The sequence below is a fragment of the Arvicanthis niloticus genome, chromosome 22 (genome assembly GCF_011762505.2).
Source record: "Arvicanthis niloticus isolate mArvNil1 chromosome 22, mArvNil1.pat.X, whole genome shotgun sequence".
Taxonomy (NCBI): Eukaryota; Metazoa; Chordata; class Mammalia; order Rodentia; family Muridae; genus Arvicanthis; species Arvicanthis niloticus.
In genome coordinates, this window is record NC_133429.1 from 36,976,116 (window position 1) to 36,995,327 (window position 19,212).

The 19,212-nt window shown below is 42.4% G+C and overlaps 1 protein-coding gene across 1 annotated transcript in view; it reads right to left on the reverse strand.

Annotated features, from left to right (window-relative positions):
- Positions 1–16,457, reverse strand: part of Tph2 (tryptophan hydroxylase 2) — a 105,146-nt gene extending 88,689 nt beyond the window's left edge. Inside the window, exons 1-5 of the mRNA XM_076920241.1 lie at positions 16,240–16,457; positions 14,188–14,337; positions 10,556–10,739; positions 10,365–10,465; positions 5,629–5,696 (exon numbers count right to left, since the gene is read on the reverse strand). Of these exons, the coding sequence (XP_076776356.1) occupies positions 5,629–5,696; positions 10,365–10,465; positions 10,556–10,739; positions 14,188–14,337; positions 16,240–16,344 (608 nt within the window). The 5' untranslated portion in view covers positions 16,345–16,457. The remainder of the gene's footprint in view (positions 1–5,628; positions 5,697–10,364; positions 10,466–10,555; positions 10,740–14,187; positions 14,338–16,239) is intronic.
- Positions 16,458–19,212: the final 2,755 nt, after the last annotated feature.

The following is a 19,212-nucleotide window of genomic DNA, read 5'->3' on the forward strand; positions in this document are numbered from 1 at the left end:
AACAGAAAGACGGAGGGAGGGAAGGCGAAGAGAAGAGAAGAGAAGAGAAGAGAAGAGAAGAGAAGAGAAGAGAAGAGAAGAGAAGAGAAGAGAAAAAAGAAATCAGGTGAATCCCTGAATTTCCTACCATGGGTCTTACTGGGAAGTAGGGGCAGGAATTTCATCCCTAAATGAGGTCTGGGATTCTGACATGCCAGCCCCTCCTGCTAACTGTACCTGGGGACATCAGCAGTCCACCCGTTTACTTCTCACATTCCTGGGGTGTTTGGGGGATGGTGTGCTAAAAAGCAGAACAGCCTGAGCCTCTGTGTCTCCTTCATTTCAAGCAGGAGAAATCACACGTACATCAAGCCATCATCATGCCACCATTGGAGATGAAGTTAAACAAACGACAGTGGTATTATTAAAGCTGGAGCTTGAGGCCTTCTTCCAAGAGAATAAAATCGAAATAACTATCACCACCCCACCAAAAATATGATTTAATTAAATATGCATGCACATTGTTGAAGAGTAATCATTAAACCAGCCTCCAAGAGGGGGAGATGTATTTTCTGGTTAATTCAAGAAAAACACTGTATTCCTGATTTCTCCCCAATCTCGCTCCCCAACAATTCAGTGTAGAGACACAGCTAGGTTAAAATATGAAGGTGCTCGTGACAGAAAACTTGGAGCTTCAGACTCCCTGGAAGCTGCACCCACAAAGCCACCATTTTTTTTTCTTCCTCCATATGCCATCTACCCTCCCCCAACACACCTCCATTTCCTTAGAAGTACAAGTCTATGTGCCCATCATTGAGCCCCTCCCCGCTCCCCCATTTACAGGAGATTCCATTTATTTGGGTTAGAGAGATCAGAATGTGATCTGCATGTCAGAGGTTAGTTAGTAAGGTGTCCTCCCCAGGCTGGGTGGGTGTTCATTCTCAGGTCTGCTGTACTTGCACTAAGGACCGTTTCCTAGGCTATGATTGGGAAGGTAATTAAGCCTTGCAGACACTGAGTGGAGGGGCCTGTCTGCAGGCAGCTGTGGGCCTCTGGGTAATCAATCAAGTTTCTCATCTGCACTGTCAATCAGAACTGTGCCTGAGTGGCATCTATTGGTGGTTCTCAGCATGCAGGTGCACTGCCGCTCCCTCACTTCTTTGGAGTTCGCGGTAATATGGACTTTGAGCCTGCTGTTTTTCATCATAGAGTGGAATTTTTTCATTTTCTTCTGCCTGTGTTGATTCTACCACCCTGTTTTATCCTTTCAAGACTATCATAAAAAAAAAAAATACAGTATTCAACACAAATCCCCTAGAGGGCTTCTTGGCTGTGGTTTCAATATATATTATTCTGTATCTCATTTCTCTCTCTCCTTCTTACCTGGAGAGCCATCGGCTATGACCTGCGATTCCTTCAACAACCTTAAAACACCTGTACTCCATAGCTTTCAATGTCTCTGACCATGTACCTACCACTGCTCTCTGGGGACCAGGATGTCCTCTATCTAATCACCAACAGAATTGTCCTCCTGGGGCAGACAGCACCTATTTATACTTTTTATTGAATATTGACAAGTTATAACTGTATTTGTGGCTCTCCCCCCGTGTGTGTGTGTGTGTGTGTGTGTGTGTGTGTGTGTGTGTGTGTTTATGGGCTACAAGGCAATTCTTTGAATCACGTTTGTATACTATTCCTTTATGCCTTTGGTAAGCTTGAAACAACCCCACCCCACCCCTGACCTACAGTATTTCCTCATACCCCCACCAATGGTCCTAATTGTGGCATCAAACTCTTGGCAGGTACCTCATATGCTGACTTGTCAAGGTTATCCTAATTTCAAAATGTCTGACCCCCAGACCAGTACTCCCAGTTTGGGCTTGCCAAATCCTGTCAAAGGACAATGAAATGGACTCGATTGAAGTACACTGAAGCATTAGCACATTTCAACATGGTTCACTTACAAAGCCACCATCACTCAAAACCACCTAGCTCAATGAGGAACTGCATCTTCATTTTCTGTAAACAAACAAACAAACAAACAAACAAAAAAGGAACCTCACTTGCTGCATGGCAAACAGGAGAAAACATTCAAGACCTTTTGGAACTTGTTAGTTCATATGTGTGCGTCTCCTCCACCTGGCTGTAGCAGCTGAGAGAGCCCAAAAACATAAGCTTGTAAGCATACACATGCATATACACGGGCACACATACATATGCACACGCATGTACAGATGCACACACATACAGATGCACACACATACACACATGCACACACATACACACATGCACACACATACACACGTGCACACACATACACACGTGCACACACATACATATGCACACACATACATATGCAAATACATACACACATGCACACACATATGCACACACATACATATGCACACCCATACACACATACACATACATATGCACACACACACATATACACTTGCATATATATATGCGCACACACATACACATATGAGTGGGCTATCCTTTATCCACCCTCAAGCTCAGGCAAACCTTGGCTCACACTAGTAGGAGGAATTGCAGTAGTAAAATGACATCTGTTGCTCTGGACTTGGCACAAGTCCTAGGGTCACGTTCTCTAGGTTCAACAACTCCTAAGTGACTTCTTCAAGCTCTCCATTCACAGGAAGCACCCAAGACAACTGCCAATTTGTTATCAGTATCTTGACAGCTTCTCTCACACATAAAAAAAAAAAAAAGAGGGGGGGAGAGTATAATCTCTTTTTATGAAAGCTCTCCGCAAAAAAAAAAAAAGAACGGTTGTCAGCACAAAAATAATCAGTTTACCCAACAGCCTCTTAATGAGCAAGCAAAGCATAGCGGGAAGACAGTAATAACAACTGACACACTGAGCCTTGATCAGGATTCAGGCACAGTGCCAAGCACAGCGCATACATCCTCTTTTTACTTCCCTGCTACGCCCTGTCAGATGGGGCCTGCTGATAGTAACACTCCGTAGATGAAGGGGCTTGTGGATGTAACAGTGCCAGCTCTCCAGCCCAGACGGTCTGATTCCAGTTTCAAAGTCCTTTGTTATTCTGCCTACATAGCCTGGCCTCTGCACACTGTCCTAGGAGCAGGTTGTGATGTTTCTGGATCATAACCTCTCTGGGGTAAGCACTCTGATCGGCTCTCTATGTCACCAACCAATACCCTGATATAACGCGACCTCCCCCCGCTATAGGAGACGAGAGAGTCCCTCAGACAGCAGAGAATCAACAAGAGTTGTCTCTATAAAGTGGTAAGTTCACAGCTTCCTGCCTACTCCTGCCTGAACTCAGCATCAAACTAGGTCCTGAGATGCCCCAGCTTTAGCCAGTCCTCCATTCAGCACGAAACCTTCACCTGTTCCAGACTCTGGGTCCTACTTCAGACACAGCTCCGCATCACCCCTTTAGCTATGAGAGGTGTCAGAAACAAAATTAATGCTCAGACACCTCACCCCCAACCCTTGCAGTCTCTTCTCCATACAAACACACTTCCTTCAAGCCAATGCTTCCGTTCCCAGTGCTCCTTGGGACATATCACCTCCACATCAGCTTGTCTTTGCCCAGTGTCTGGGCTTGTCAAAGAAGAGAGAAGTCACTTTTTTTTTTTCCGAGACAGGGTTTCTCTGTGTAGCCCTGGCTGTCCTGGAACTCACTCTGTAGACCAGGCTGGCCTCAAACTCAGAAATCCGCCTGCCTCTGCCTCCCAAGTGCTGGGATTAAAGGCGTGTGCCACCACTGCCTGGCTCAAGAAGTCACGTTTAAGTTATTCCTACGGTCGTTATTCCCACAAAATGCTGCATTTAAATCATATATAGTCATCTGTATGATATATTACACATAGCATCTATTATGAAATATCTTATTTCATTCTAGATTGATTCGTTTGATTTTTCTCTACATGGATGGTGATTTTGCATGCATGTAAGTCTGTGCACCGTGGGCTTGCAGTGTCTGTGGAAGCCAGAACGTTTTTTAGCCGTTTATTTTTTCTAAGGAAAAGACAGCTAGGCAGTGAACTTTCATATCCTGGACAGAGCGTGCCCCGAAGGACTACCTTCCCACATCCCCTCAAAGGATCTGTGGTCTTACTCCATAAAGATAGTCTGTAAGAGAGAGCCTATCCAGGAGGCCATACTCACTCATGCCCACTACAGGATGCTTTGAATTCAGTCCTTTGGGGTCTTCTCTTGGCCTGTCTGACTGGGATACTCTAGGACATAGGATTAGAGAGTGATGTCAGGGCATGCATGAGCCTGGGTTTGGGTTATGGCCAGTCATGTGTTGATTTCAAAAGTCACAGCATGGGGGAAGACACTGCTCGGAACAGAGAGCAGACACTGTAGAAAAAAACATCCTGTTTTTGTAAATACGGTTTTTATAACGATAATGGGAAACGATGAAGGTTGCCTTGGCCTTACGGGTAGGGAGGGACGCAGTTCAGAGTATGACTAGAAGTTAAAATAAGCAAAGGATTCGCCCAAAGAGAGAAGGGAAAGAGAGAAGAGAAGGTAGAGAGCAGAAGGAAAGAAAGAGGAAGAGAGCTCTTGCTCTTGGTCTCTTGGTCTCTCTGTCCCCTCGCCCCTTCCTCCTTCCCTTCCCCTTCTCCATGTGCCTCTATCAGTCAGCCTCTCTCTCTCTCTCTCTCTCTCTCTCTCTCTCTCTCTCTCTCTCTCTCTCTCTCTCTGCCTCTCACCTCCCCCTCCCTATTCCCTGAATAAACTCTATTCTATACTAAAAGAAAAAAAAAAGAAAAGAAATAGAAAGAGAGACGAAAAGGAAGCAGGCAACACAAATGTCCTCCACAGTACGGGTGAATCCTAAATCCTCATTAGTGATCATTTTGCGTGGAAGTCAGTTAAACTTCTTGACTAGTCTCAACTAGAATAAAAGTCTTTCCCCTCCCAGGCACGAATTTACATTTTGTTCCAAACATACACTCCATATTGCTGATCATATACCAGTGAGAACAGACAGAACAGGGCCCAATGCTTGCTCCATTTTTTTTTTCAGGCAAAACATATAGTAAATATGTACATCACGGGTCAGTCACACACTCAGCCCATCACCACCACCGACTGCCGTTCACAATACACAGCCCTCACGCCACCGTCCTCTGAACCCTGCTACGGGTTATTAAACTTCTCCATACTCCAGACCAGAATTTATCCGGCATTTTCCTTTCCATGTAATGCAAACACATTTCACTTCTACACTGGCTGCTTGCAGGATTCCTTTGCCCGATCTTGCCTAATTCTCTCCTTTTCTTGGGAAAAAGTGGACACTGAAATGGGTTATTGAAAAATGCCCAAGTCAAACCAGAGCACAGTTCTCAAGCCTTGTAGAGTAAACAGAAATGGCTCCCTGCCTTAACAGAGAGCTGCAACCACAATGGTGTCCATGTAACGCTTGGGGATGGAGCCTGCCCGCCCGCGGAGTTCACTATTGCCCAATTATGCCCAGATGTCAAACATCAGTGTTGGCATTTAAAGCCTGGGGTGTTGGAGGGTGTTTAAAACTCGTGTCTGTCTTCTGCAAGAGTGAAAGTGAAGAGAAGACAGCTCTGTTTAACACAGAATGTGTTTTTCCTAACTAGCCATTGACAAGAAAGACTTACGCAGGTACTTACTATTTATAACCCATGGCCACGTCCACAAAATACTTCCTCCTCTGTCGATAGACATTGTCCTTAAATCCCTTAAACAGAAAAGAGATTAAGTCATTTAACAGCGTGCGGGGAAAAATGAGCCACGGAAGGCCTAAAAGAAAATCAGTACGGTGTTTATTGAGTGCTCAATTCAAATGTAAATCTTATCCTCAGATGACCCACTTGACGACACACGGAATGGCAAAACCGGAATGGCGCTTACAAGTAAAACCTCTTTCAATATGGATCTACTAATCTGGGCTGTGTGGGAATTCGGGAATTGGAGTTTACCTTTCCAGTGGGCAAGCAGTGTGGCTTAGTTAAGCAAATTAATATTTCGCACAGTATCTTTTAGGCTTTCAAGTATCGTTTACAAGCAATTGATCTTAATAACAAGTTCATCTTAGCCTGTTCAATTAAAACAGGTCAGTTTAGCCTGTGCAACTGCATTTTAATTGCTGTGTGTAAATAATAAATGTAATAAATGTAGCATTTATTAAAGACTCAGTCACTCCGAGTAGTTATCAGATCCCCCAAATTTGCAAGAACGAAAGAGGTTTTGCTGTGTTGTATGATCACACAGTACAACCCTAGGGTGAACCTCGTGCACAAGGGCAGGTTTGCTTTATTCGTTCCACTGAGGGACTCTCAGTCTCATGTGTCTCAGCCAACAGCAAGATTTTGATCTAAAGTATAAAAGAATAATTTTTAAAAATTATTTTAATCTAACTTCATCCACTTGGGAAATTGAGCACTGAGTCTGCCACTTATGGGTCACATGGACTTTTGAGAGGACTTCCTAGTCTACTAAACCATGTCTCTTCATGGCCGTAGGCTTCTTATTTGCCTTTTTCTTTTCATCCAAACATAACCAATTTGTGCTGGACATGTTTCTTCAAGCTGTCAAAAGTCCAAGGGGAAGTGTGTCTACTTCTTACGTGTATACACCTGTACCACCAAGAATGACCATGAAACAGAGATTGCAAGCCACGGAAGACAAGCAAGCACACAGGCCTGGAGGACCATACAAGTTGGTGGTAATTAAGAGGTGCCCACAGGGGCCTAGGCTACCGAAGTAGCAATATAAACATTTCTACAAGGTGGGATGTTCCTAAGGAACCCAAACGCAGTAGAAAACAGCCCAGATCTCTTGTCTAACTGAAGGAGAAGGAGGCTCAAGGACAGAAGTCTTCCTTCATAGGACTGTGTGCTGGGTATAACTGAAGAATTACCTTTCTTCTTGGAATAACAAGAGAGTGAGTAGTGGAGGGGAGAGAGGAAAATCTCCTCAGAGCACTCTTAAGATGGTAAAAGTGAGGTATCCCACACACAATAACCTGCACTCTTTTTCCCCTCGCGCTTACAATTCAGATTTTTAAACTAAGGCTCTCAGGCAGGCTCCCAAAACCCTAGAATGTCTAGAGACAGAGCTCGTGACCATAGTTACCACATTTACAGACGGGTCTCAGGCCTAAATAAAACAGTCTCCTTCTGTAGAGGGTAGACAGGCTCATGCTGGCAAGGGGCTTCGTCACTCACTAGTAGAACGGGCTACCTGGGGTGGGAAAGCTGAAGAATTCCAAGCACGGTTATGACTCAAATTGAAAAACAGGGAAAGAGTCCCGTGAAAAGCCCAGCACCTGTTCCCTGTTTCCTGCCAGGCCGGACACCATGGTAACTGCATCATAATCTGCTGGACTTCCAGAAGAACCTCAAGGCCCTCCTCAGCAAACACCTGCACCTTTTCCAGGGACGCAGGAGAGACGTTTGCTCATCATGCCTCATTAGCCTGAGAGTGGCAGTGATTACATAAATTGGGGGGTTGGGGGGAGGGATCCAGAGCTTCCTGGATTCATCCACAGACCGCCTTTGCTAGCTGCACCAGCCATTCATTCCTGCCACAGGGCAATTTTGGCAATCCATTCTGAACTGAAGCCAGGGACGGGATACCAGATTAAAAATACAAGATGCCCAGTTAGATTTCAGTTTCACATAAATGACAGATTTTTTCCATTTTTACTAGGCAACCTTACATATTTATTTGTAAAGATCTGGCGATGCTGTACACAGAGAGAGCCCCCCCCCCCCAACAATTCTACCCCTGAATTAAATCAAAATGAACGGAAAACCCAGCCTAAACCCTAATGTGCCCAATTCAATTTATGCTGTCACTCAAAGAAGCACCTCCAACTGCTCAAACCTGGTGTGATATTAGAACCACTTGGGGGAGTTTTAATAACACTTCAAACGTGGCCATTTCCCTAGAGGTTCTGATTTAAGCTCCCAAGAGTTAGAACATAATTCTCACACTTGAAGCACATCAGCAGAATCTTCTAAAAATCCTTTTCCAAACAGACTCCCCAGTCTCCTTTCCCTCAGCTCTTAGGGACTGTCTTGAGGTTGTATTTTTTAAAGTGTCTGTAGAGTGGGCCTTGAACCTCACCTTGGAAAACTCTCCCAGTCTTGGCCCTGACAAGTCAAAACCATGTTCTGTCTCCCCTAGTGTGAGCTTCAACTGGGAGCTCTCAAGAAACACAGACTCTTGCACCCTAGGGAGTCACTGTCAGTATTTCCAAATATTTCCCAGGCAATTTCTTTGTCTATGAAACTTGAAAGTCATGGGCCCACATGTTTATTACTTTTTCAAAGCAGCATGATTTATATCCCAAGCCCCTCCTGCACTGTCCCACGTCAAGAGCCCCTGTGTCTGTCTTAGAATGACTGTAGTCACTCTCAGACATAAAAATGTACTTAGACAACTCCTTCCCGTCTACACCAAACAAAAACTTAGAAAAGCACCAACTTGCCGGCATCAAATTTTGCACGGTGAGTATTTGGTGTGTGCTTCTAAAGCAGGCATGTGTGGTTTAAAAATGACAAGAGACGTGGGGGATTGCTAAGTACTTGCAATTATTTCAAGTGGCTGCACAGAAAATGAGTGAAGGTATCATAAAGCAGGTGTAATTAGGGGTAATGGGAGAAAATTAAGTGCAGAAAAATTTACTCTTGATGTTGGAATGGGCTTTGTTCACAGCAAGGTCAGTGGCCCCTGCGTGGTTCCATTCAAATGGCTGAGCCCTTTCCTCCAGGTTAAGTAATTTTCAAACCTCACTAAGGGAGCTTTTAGACATGAGAGGTTCTCAAATGCTGCTTTACTGTCTAAGTGGTGATCTGGATGGTTTAATGCTGCATTTCTTTACTGAATTTCAACATTTCCTGTTACCAAATAGCCTTTTTTTTTTTTTTTTTTTTTTTTTTTTCCTTATTAACTAGGCTTTCCAAACACCCCTTTGAGGTCAGTTTAAAAAAAAAAATTTCTATTTCTACTTTTTACATTAAAGAACCCTAAGGTACAGTACAGAGGTAGGCAGATCTCGCCAAGGTCATTCCGCAAGCTAGCGGCGGGCGCCTGCGCAGTCTTGATCCCCCTATTAAATCAGCTTGCACTGATTTCCAGTTCTTCTGAGATTGGGAGAGGGGAGATAACACAGGGATGGTGGCTGCAGCCCCTGTTTAACAAGTGTTTTTGTTGCTGTCGTGGGAACTACTGTGAGTGTTTGTGCTATGCTGCAAATAGAACTCATCACGTCATCCATATTGTTTCAGCTTTTAGCAAATAATATTAGGTGTGTTGAACCATATTTATTTGAACCTACCAGTATATTTGCATTGGGTTGAATTGGTATATTACGCCAAATTGACTCCTTTAAGCGAAATCTCGTTTGTTTTGAACTTGCCACGGATCTCAAAATAAAGAAGTACCGGTTGATTAAAGCAAGGTCCCAGATGCTATTGGTGCTGCCAATCCTATGCTCAGACTTAGGTACCACTACTCAGAGTACAGTGATGCAATCACATTCCCTGATTTTCTCCATTTAAATCATTTTCCTGTAAACCATTGCCCTCATTACATCCTGGCTTCCACTAAGCATGACCGATCTGTTTAGATCTCGGGATTGTATCCGCCCACTGCGATCCATCCGCACACTCGGGGAGGGAGGGAGAATGATCATAATGAATGTGTATATTGCTTACTTCACCACACTTCATTCTGGCCATAAAGAAGTTCCAGGTCTCTTGTGTTAAATAAAAACCGATATAAAGTGGGGGAGGGGGTGAAAATGGGAAATGCTTACCCAAGTGTCATATTTCTCTAAAGATGGTCACTTTTATTGGAGACGAGGAGGGAACGATGGTAGATAGATTCAGAGTAGATGTGAGAAGGGATGCCTCTTCTATCACGGCCTTATTTTAAAGCTCTTCTGCCTTTCCATTGAGACTGAAGTCAAGACATAACTCTGCTCTTAACTACCTCCAGTCAGGGAAAATGGCAAGAATTTTATTCTCTCACCGAGCCCCATCACAGCTAGTCCTCCCTAGCTTCCCAAAGGTGCGATCAATTTCAGTTCCCTGTTCTTCCAAGGGTCACCATCTGCAAGTATATTTTAGGCTGTCTAATTCCACAGAAATATTCTCCAAGGCGTGCAATCTCCTCCTCTACCCAACCATTTTATAAATAAACTCTATCTGAGAGTGCCATCTTTCTAATCTACTTCACGCCAACACATGTACAAGGAAACTTAATCATCTGAAAGCCTGCTCTCAGTCATGAGGGATAGACATGAAATTGCTCAACAATAAAGCATTATAGCACAGAACACGGCACATTGTCCGGAAAGCGGCAGAGCCGGGAGAGGGGAGGTAAAATGGACACTTACTGGGTGGTCAGCATCAAGCTCGGTGCCGTACATGAGGACTCTGTGAGAGCATCTGTCTAACTCAGAGATCTTCCGAGGGAACCATGGTACATCCTCTAGTTCTGCTGGAAACAACAGTGCGGGTTTGATAATAGTAATTCACCTTTGGGACATTTGTCATATTCCAATAAAGAAAATAAAATCCTCCTTGCCTTCTTCCTCTGTCCAAATGCTCTCAGGGGGATTCAGGGTCACAATGGTAGTCTGAAACTTCAGCGACTGAATGAGCTCGTTGAATTCCATTTTGCCACATTCGCAGTCCACGAAGATTTCAACCTCAGAACTTCTTCGCCGGGACCTCCTGGATTCAATATGAAGCATGTTGACATGTTTTTCCTGTGGGAACATGAGGGATAACTCTAAATCACACTCAGGTCACAGCAAATGGAACTGGAGTCTTGTGTGGCTATCAAAGAGTAAAGTGTCAAGGACCTACAGAAGAGCGTTGACTATGCTTTAGTTGATTGATAGATGTAAACTTTTCCAGCTACTATTTTTTAATCAATAAGAAAGGCAGGTTGTCATGCCTTGAATTGGTTGTCCTGTCTCATAACAAAAAGAAGAGGGCATTGAAGACATATAAAAGGCACTATAAAATATCTCCTGGTCGTAAGCATCACTTCTCAGAGAGGCCCACATCCCATGGCTACCGAATGATTATTGACAAGGAGATTAGATTGTCTGTTATGTTATCGTAGTGTAAGATCCTAAAATTTGTATTTCCATACTCTTGAGAAACACAAAATGCAAACTCTTACTCTTATAGCAATAAAAGGCTTACCTTTGGGCCAGGCGGTAGTGGTGCACGCCTTTAGTCCCAGCACTTGGGAGGCAGAGGCAGGCGGATTTCTGAGTTCGAGGCCAGCCTGGTCTACAGAGTGAGTTCCAGGACAGCCAGAGCTACACGGAGAAACCCTGTCTCGGAAAAACAAACAAACAAACAAACAAACAAACAAACAAAAGCCTTGCCTTTAAAGTAAAGTTTAAGAATAAAGCAATTATTTAGAGTCAGACATAATAGCTCATAAAAATCCCAGTACTCGGATAGCGGAGGCAGGAGGATTGCAAATTCTTCTAGGCCACATAGCAAGGCCCTGCTATATATAATAATAATTTAAAAATAAAGAAACTTTTTTTTAAAAAAAGTTAATCTTTGAAATGACAGGCAGCAAATGGGGGTGGGGTTGCAAAAATGCCTAAGATTAGGAAAATATTCATCAAGGCATAGCCTGAACTTTATGGGAAAAAAAAATAGAAGCAGGAATAGCTTACAAGGGAGAATCTCCCAGACAAAAAGGTAAACAAGTGGAGAGGAGTGAAGAAGCAAGACACAGTAATAATAACCCCTAAATAGGTCCACATTGTGACTGTCTTTGGCATCTTCTTGGCTGGAAGATACATTCTGTGGCTGTCATTTTGTGAATCTCTTCGTAACAAACTGTTCTGGGAAGAACAATGACTTTAATGCTTAAAAATCTGGTTTAAGTCTCCCATTGAGACACCTTTCTCCTTTGAGAACTGTAACCTAAGGTCCCCTCTCCACTCTCCACTCCACACACGCACACACCACCCCATGACTACGATGACTGCACTCTGGGTCCCCACACAGTTTCTGATACAATCCTGGATGATCTGTTTTTGCTTTTATTAAGCTTTGCAATCATGCTGTTATTTTATAGACTGCCCAATGATAAAAGTGGGATCGATATTAAGTTCAAGGCCCAAGAGACTCCACATCTATTGTGTCATCTTGGGCTTTTCAGGTTTGGTTGAATCAGAGTAGGTATTTTTAGACTGGGTACTGAGATCCCAACGGGTTAAGTGATTTAGCTAAGACCTGGTGAATAGTTGATGGCAGAGTGCAAATTCAAAGTGCGAACCCCTTCTCCAGGGATTTTTTTCCACTGCACCCAGCTGTCAAATTGAATTGGCTTGCCTTCGGGCACTGTATGGACACAGCCCTACACGGCATAATTATGTGTATAATACCACTCTAGATTTCCATTAACACTGTTTATGGTACCTGAGCCTTTCTTCAAGGCCAAAGGGGAACAAGGAAACGTTTTTCGAGTCGGGTTAATTCCCAATCTATGGTCATCTAGAGGCATCACAAATAACGCCTCCTGTCTGCATTTTACAAAATTACTCCATCCAAACAAGCCAGTTAGGTAGGAATGATTATCATTGCCGTTTTACAAATGAGGAGATCACACGGAAGAGCACACAGCGGTTAGCCAGCCCAGCAGAACACAGATCCAAATCCCCTAACTCTATGTCCACTACACAGCAGCCCAAGGCACCAGAAAGAGCCGAACTGTTTATCTTACACCTCTGGTGACCAGCCATTGCTCCCAACAAAATGCAATTTGTAAGGGGTTTTTGCTTCAGGTGGAGAAGACATCAGGTGTACAAGGCGTTCCTCCTCACCTCCTAATTTACAATTCAAAACAAGAATTCGTGCCAGGGTCTATGCCTACCTTTCTGTGAGACACCCCTTCGATTATAAAGATGGTAATCCCACTTTACTAAGCACACGTTACTACGTTCATGAAATGAGGCTTATGAGATTTAAATGCCTGGGCTCGTATATCTTATTTTATGCAACAAATATGCTCGTATCACCTGTGTACAGTTCAAATTTAGTAAATCAAAGCAGGGTAAAGACTCTTGATGGTTTGAAGCACTATGTGTATATGTGTGTATATGTGTGTGTGTGTTGTAAGTTTGTTGTGTGTGTATGTGTGTAGGTATGTGTGTTTTGTGTGTGTGCATTGTGTGTGTATGTGTGTGTTTTGTATGTGTGTGTTGTGTATGTGTGTTTTGGCTATGTGTATGTGTGTAGGTATGTATGTTTTATGTGTGTGAATTGTGTGTGTATGTGTGTGTTGTTTATGTGTGTGTTGTGTATGTGTGTTTTGGCTATGTGTATTGTGTAGGTATGTGTGTTTTGTGTGTGTGCATTGTGTGTGTATGTGTGTATTGTGTATGTGTGTTGTTTATGTGTGTATTGTGTATGTGTGTTTTGGCTATGTGTATGTGTGTAGGTATATGTGTTTTGTATGTGTGCATTGTGTGTGTATGTGTGTATTGTGTATGTATGTGTTGTTTATGTGTGTGTTGTGTATGTGTGTTTTGGCTATGTGTATGTGTGTAGGTATGTGTGTTTTGTGTGTGTGCATTGTGTGTGTATGTGTGTATTGTGTATGTGTGTTTTGTGTATGTGTGTTTTGGCTATGTGTATGTGTGTAGGTATGTGTGTATTGTGTGTGTATGTGTGTTTTGTGTATGTGTGTTTTGTGTATGTGTGTTTTGGCTATGTGTATGTTGTGTGTATGTGTGTGTTGTGTATATGTATGTGTATGTAGTTGTGTGTTGTGTGTATGTGTGTAGGTATGTGTTTTGTGTGTGTGCATTGTATATGTGTGTTGTGTGTATGTGTGTTTTGTGTGTATGTGTGTTTTGTCTATGTGTACGTGTGTGTTGTGTGTATGTGTATTTTCACTTTAAAGCTCACAGTTTTGAATTACAGACTTTTCACCTGGCAACAAGTTAACAGAGTTGCTACTGGCTGAGTCTGATTAATAAATCACAGTCCATGTAAACCTGCTTATTTCACTGTTCAGGGCAAACTCCCTTTTTAATGTTTCGTGACATTTGGTTCCTTTGACTCTTTCACCATGCGATCCAGAAATGGATCCAGAAATGCCTTAATAACAGGTGACAGGTCTGTGGGCAGGCACGCGGCCACCTTGAGGAGGCAGAAGGATGTGTGCCCTGCATCTACCTGGAAGAGTCTCAGCGCTTTCACCAGCCCGCCAACTTCATTCTTCAAGGAGAACACAACCGCTGTCTTGCTGCTCTCCGTAGTGTCGCCTTTGCCGGGCTCTTTGCCACTTTTCTTGTCCTCGTTTTTGCTAGTGATAGCCTTAGTTTGCTTCAAGAAAGTAGAAGCACAAGAGTCAGTTATAATCCAGAGATCCCCATGATTTAATTTATCCATAGATTCCTCTTAAATGCTGCAAGCCCCACCCATCATACAAACTCAAAGTGGAGTTGCCACAGCACCCAAGACTGAATCTGCCTGCTCACCAAGGAAGCCCCATGACAGAACAGTGTGCCCAAGCAATCCCTCTGTGGACAATTGAGTCTGGAAAGTGACTACTACATTTCAGCCACATATAAGACAGGCAGAAGAGAGAAAGAGAACTGGCTAGCTAACCACTAGGAGCACACATGACAATCTGAGTAATAACTAAGTTCTTCTAGCTATGGATAGAAATAACAGAGTCTAGCACATCAGAATACATCGCAGAATATGAAAAACAAACATGGGAACGTTCCTTTTGACAGACAATGTAAGATTATGATGGTCTGTTTTGTACTCATTACATATGATGCAGAGTTGGGCAAACAGAGAACTGTCTTCCTGGCTAATGGTGGGGTACCATAATTGCACCAATCTACTACATCCTCATGGAACTAAGACCTGCATATTTATATAGAACCCAGTGGTAAGCGATTTGCCGTTGTCTTTCTTCTATTTCTCTACTGGCTTAATTTTCATGCATTAAGATAACCTCACTCGCTGAGTTTATATATAATGGGAATGGATATTTTATTATTTATGACTTGAGGGAGAGAAGACGTTTATGCTGGCACTGGCATTTGACAGTATATTTAGTCATTAGAAGCTCAAATGTCTTCATATTCTCAGCGTCTGCTCCCTCCTCTCCACATAATACCCAGGTCTCATACATCTGAGGAGCATTTTTATGGGAAAGTGTCATACATTATCCATAACTGAGGGGTTTGTGTGTGTGTGTGTGTGTGTGTTTTTCTCCTTGCAGTTTATTACGACTTCAGAATTCCTCGATGTAACACCTCATCCAAATATCCATGACACTTCAGTGCTAGGAAATCTATTTTACATTTTGGCCTCATTTTCACAAATTGACTTAAATAGTGCTAAGAAGGTTGCTGTGGCTGTTTTTCAGCATTTGTGGAGTAATGAATAAAATGGACATACTTGGAGCTATGGCACTAGCCTGATTTTTCTCTGATGAGCTTAAATTTGCAATTGGTTGATAAACAGGAATGACAACAGTGAAGCATGCCCTAAAATTTTTAATAACAGAACCCTGGGTATGTATTTTATTGCATGTTAGCAGATCAAAAGTACTGTTTATTAAATCTCATAACTGCTGCTCAAATTAAGATGTAAAACTTTGCAAGAACTGTAACCTTACAATTACAATTCTTTAATGTCAGTGTGATAAACACACACACACACATCTTGTACATTTTGAAACAAGCAGAATGCTTCTTTAACTATTTAATCAATTAATCTTTAATTAATCTAAAGAGGCAGTAATGTGGCATGCAGGAAAACCTTTGAAGGGCCCTGGTTCCTCTTTTATTCCAAAATCTGCATCTAATCTCAAGACTACACATAGTTCTGTAGGACATGGGAGACAATATTGTCTTGTAGAAACCAGAGAGATGTAGTTAATTCTTTCTCCCAAATCTTCCTTATCGGCCTTTCAAGTTCTATACTTTGAGGGAGGAGTGAATTTAGCGCATTGATTCACATAGTCTTTCACCCTTCACAATAGGAAACTTAACTTTCTATTTGAGGAAAGTTTATCTCCCAGCAACTCGCCCAGCTGCTTTTACTCTGTAGAGAGCTAAGGCAGACAGAAGGGAGATAGTAAGACAAGACTACAGAGGAGGAGGGAGCTGAACTTCATGCTTACTCTACAGCAGGTGTCCATATGGTGAGGTTAAGACGATTGGTGCCCTGGAGAACACCAGAGACTGCCAGATACTGGATACTCACTGTTAAGCCGCCAAGTAGCTGATGTTCTTCTGGCACTGCGGAATCCAAGGACAACCCTCTCCTGGCCCAGTATTTACTGGAAAACACCATCATTGCAGGCTGCATGGCTCTCAATGTAATTTTCTTTCTCGGCAGCAGGGGGGACCAGAGGGGCAGCCTTGGCAGAGATGAAGGAGGAAGGGCAGTGGCAGCTGCCTGCTCGGGGCGCTGTCCAGAACCCTGGTGCTGAAGAGCAATGAGCTTCCTCCCTTCGCTGTGTTCCTTTATATGAGTGACTGAGGACTGATGAAAAACTGATTAGAAAAAAACTCATTTCTGGTTGCTGATGGCCACAGTGAGATTATGCGTCTGAAGCCTGGGGTTATCTGTGCTCATGATGAGATTTGTTTGTTTCATAGGTCGAGTAGCTCTTTGGGAAGAGATGGTGGAGAACAATACATCAGGGTTATTATTATTTTTTTTCCTTGCAACAAAATAGCAGTCATCTAATTTTAATTCACAAGCCTGCTACTGGAAGGTTACCCCTAGTCTTTAAGTAACTATGAATTTCAGTGCTTTGTGCTTTCTAAAAGTAATAAAATAACTTTTAAAAAGGCTTTTCTGTGGCATGACTTTATGATGTGCAAATTTTACGTGTGTGTATGTGTGATGGCTTTCATAAGAGGTCTGTTTTTAAAACCTGTGGTGTCTCTATGCAGAAGGTTACTCAGGCTGTTGAAATTCAAGGCTTGAACTTAGCTCAGATACTAACCTTCTAGAATGTTTTTCATTAAGAAATATATGGCAACGAAATGACCATAGGCCCATCATTCCTTTGATATTTTTCTGATACAATTCCGTTGCTCTCCATCTATGACCTGATCAGACCCAGCAATTTTATAGGCATAGACAAAATTATATTTGTACTTTTCTAACTTTAGAAAGCCAAAGGAAAACTTGGCAATCCTTTGAAGAATGGAAAATTCTTAACCAAGAAAACATGTTTACCTGAAGAATTAAACAAAATCTGGGACTTGTACAGTTTGATTATATAGAAAACAAAAATGAAGATTCTTCAAAACAAGACAGTATATGTTAACATTGATTGGATTTTAATTGTTTCTGGAGACTTGAGGGTTTAGGATTATTATCTTATCCAACTCTGGAAATAATCATTCAGCTTGTATTTCCTCTGAAGACCAGCACTAAGAGGCTAATAAAAAAAAGACAAGTATTAATAAATTAACTGAAGTAATTATAAAAATGATAGTTGACAATGCTAAGTGCCTATATTCTGGAAATTTCTATGCATGTTTATAGATCAGAACATGACCAGTTATCGTAACAACACTCACAGAGAGTTAGTGATTGTGTGTGTGTATGTGTATGTGTGTGCGCATACACGTGCATGTGTGCATGTGTGTGTGCGTGTGCGTGTGTGTGTGTGTGTACTAAGGCTCAGAAGCTTTAGGTAAATTGACAAAGGTTCACATATTCACACAAAAAATAGAATGTCCAAGGTGGGATCTTAATTCAGGCAATTTGGCTTCGGGATCCATGTTCTCGACCATTACACTATACAGTCTTCTCAAGTACTCCAAATAAGGAGAAGGGCTTGAAGAAAAGCAGACTCAACAGATCACAGGCTATAGAGCCATACATAAGAGCAGATGTATAACTCAACAAACTTTGTTGAGCCCTGAGTTCATATTAAGTATTGGAAACTGAATCCTGAGGACACAAAAAAAAGTGTCCAACACATCACTGACCCATGGAGATCACAGTCCAGCTGAGAGAATCAAGTTGTACAATAACCAAGTAGAACAAAGGGTGTCGACCTCTCTGCAGAAGACACAAAAAGCCCAAGGCACAGAGCCGTCAGTACTGCATATGCCATGAAGTCCTGAGACTCTCGAGGGAGTTGTTTGAACTGAATTTTTAAAAGTGATTTTTGCAGTGTCATGGGCAATGGAAAACAGCAAGGAGATGGTTTCCAATATAGGGAACAACATAACAAAATGTGTAGGGAACCATTATTGTTCAAAAATGATGTGATCTTGATGTAGGGAAAGGATGGGCCCATGAGACAAGTTAAAAAGGAAAGCAAGATTTAGAGTATGACAAGATTTCCATGACATTTTGTCACCTTTTTCTGTAACTGAAAGCCAATTGGAAAGGCTTTCTACAGTGCAATCATGTAAACATAGTGTCGTTTTAGAACAGCAATACCTTGGAAACAGACTTCAATATGGAAGATAGAAAGTTGAACTTAAAATATCCTGCCCAGAATACACCAGCCCGGTTTAAGATGATAGATACACAATGCAATGAAAGGAACCAGAAATGTGAAGTGGTAAAAGTCCAGAGGCTACCGCCCCTTGCTTAAGCATGGGAACTGGTGAAAGAATGTTGTCACTATAGACCAGTGGACCATTCGATCTTCACCAGGAAGGCTTCTTCTTGGAGTAGATGCTAATTAAGACAGAGACCAGCAATGGACAATGAGCAGAGAATGAGGGACCTTGGAGCAGTCATCACTAAATGAAATGTCTTTATCAAACACTTTCCTTCAAGGTATCAATGCTGAGACTGCAGAAACAGTGTATGAGCTAGAGGTGGTGGATGTCTCCAAGGAGACATTGACACCAAACCCTGCAAGTACACTGCACATACAAACTCACAGAGGCTGTGAAAGCATTTACAAATCTAAACCAAACATTTCAGATCATTGAGAGGAAGTGGACACAAAGTCCTATCCCTAGCCAAGAAGCTATTTCAAGTGACACTTGCTAATAAAGGAAAAATCTGCTTACTCTAATTGAGCATCATTGGGTACATCAATCACACTCAATAACAGGCCTCATGCCCAGAAGCAGTTGGCCAACATAAAATGAACTCTGTGTGTGTGTGTGTGTGTGTGTGTGTGTGTGTGTGTGTGTGCACATGTGCACACTCACTTTTTATTTTGTCTTTGGTATATTTTTTGTCTTATTG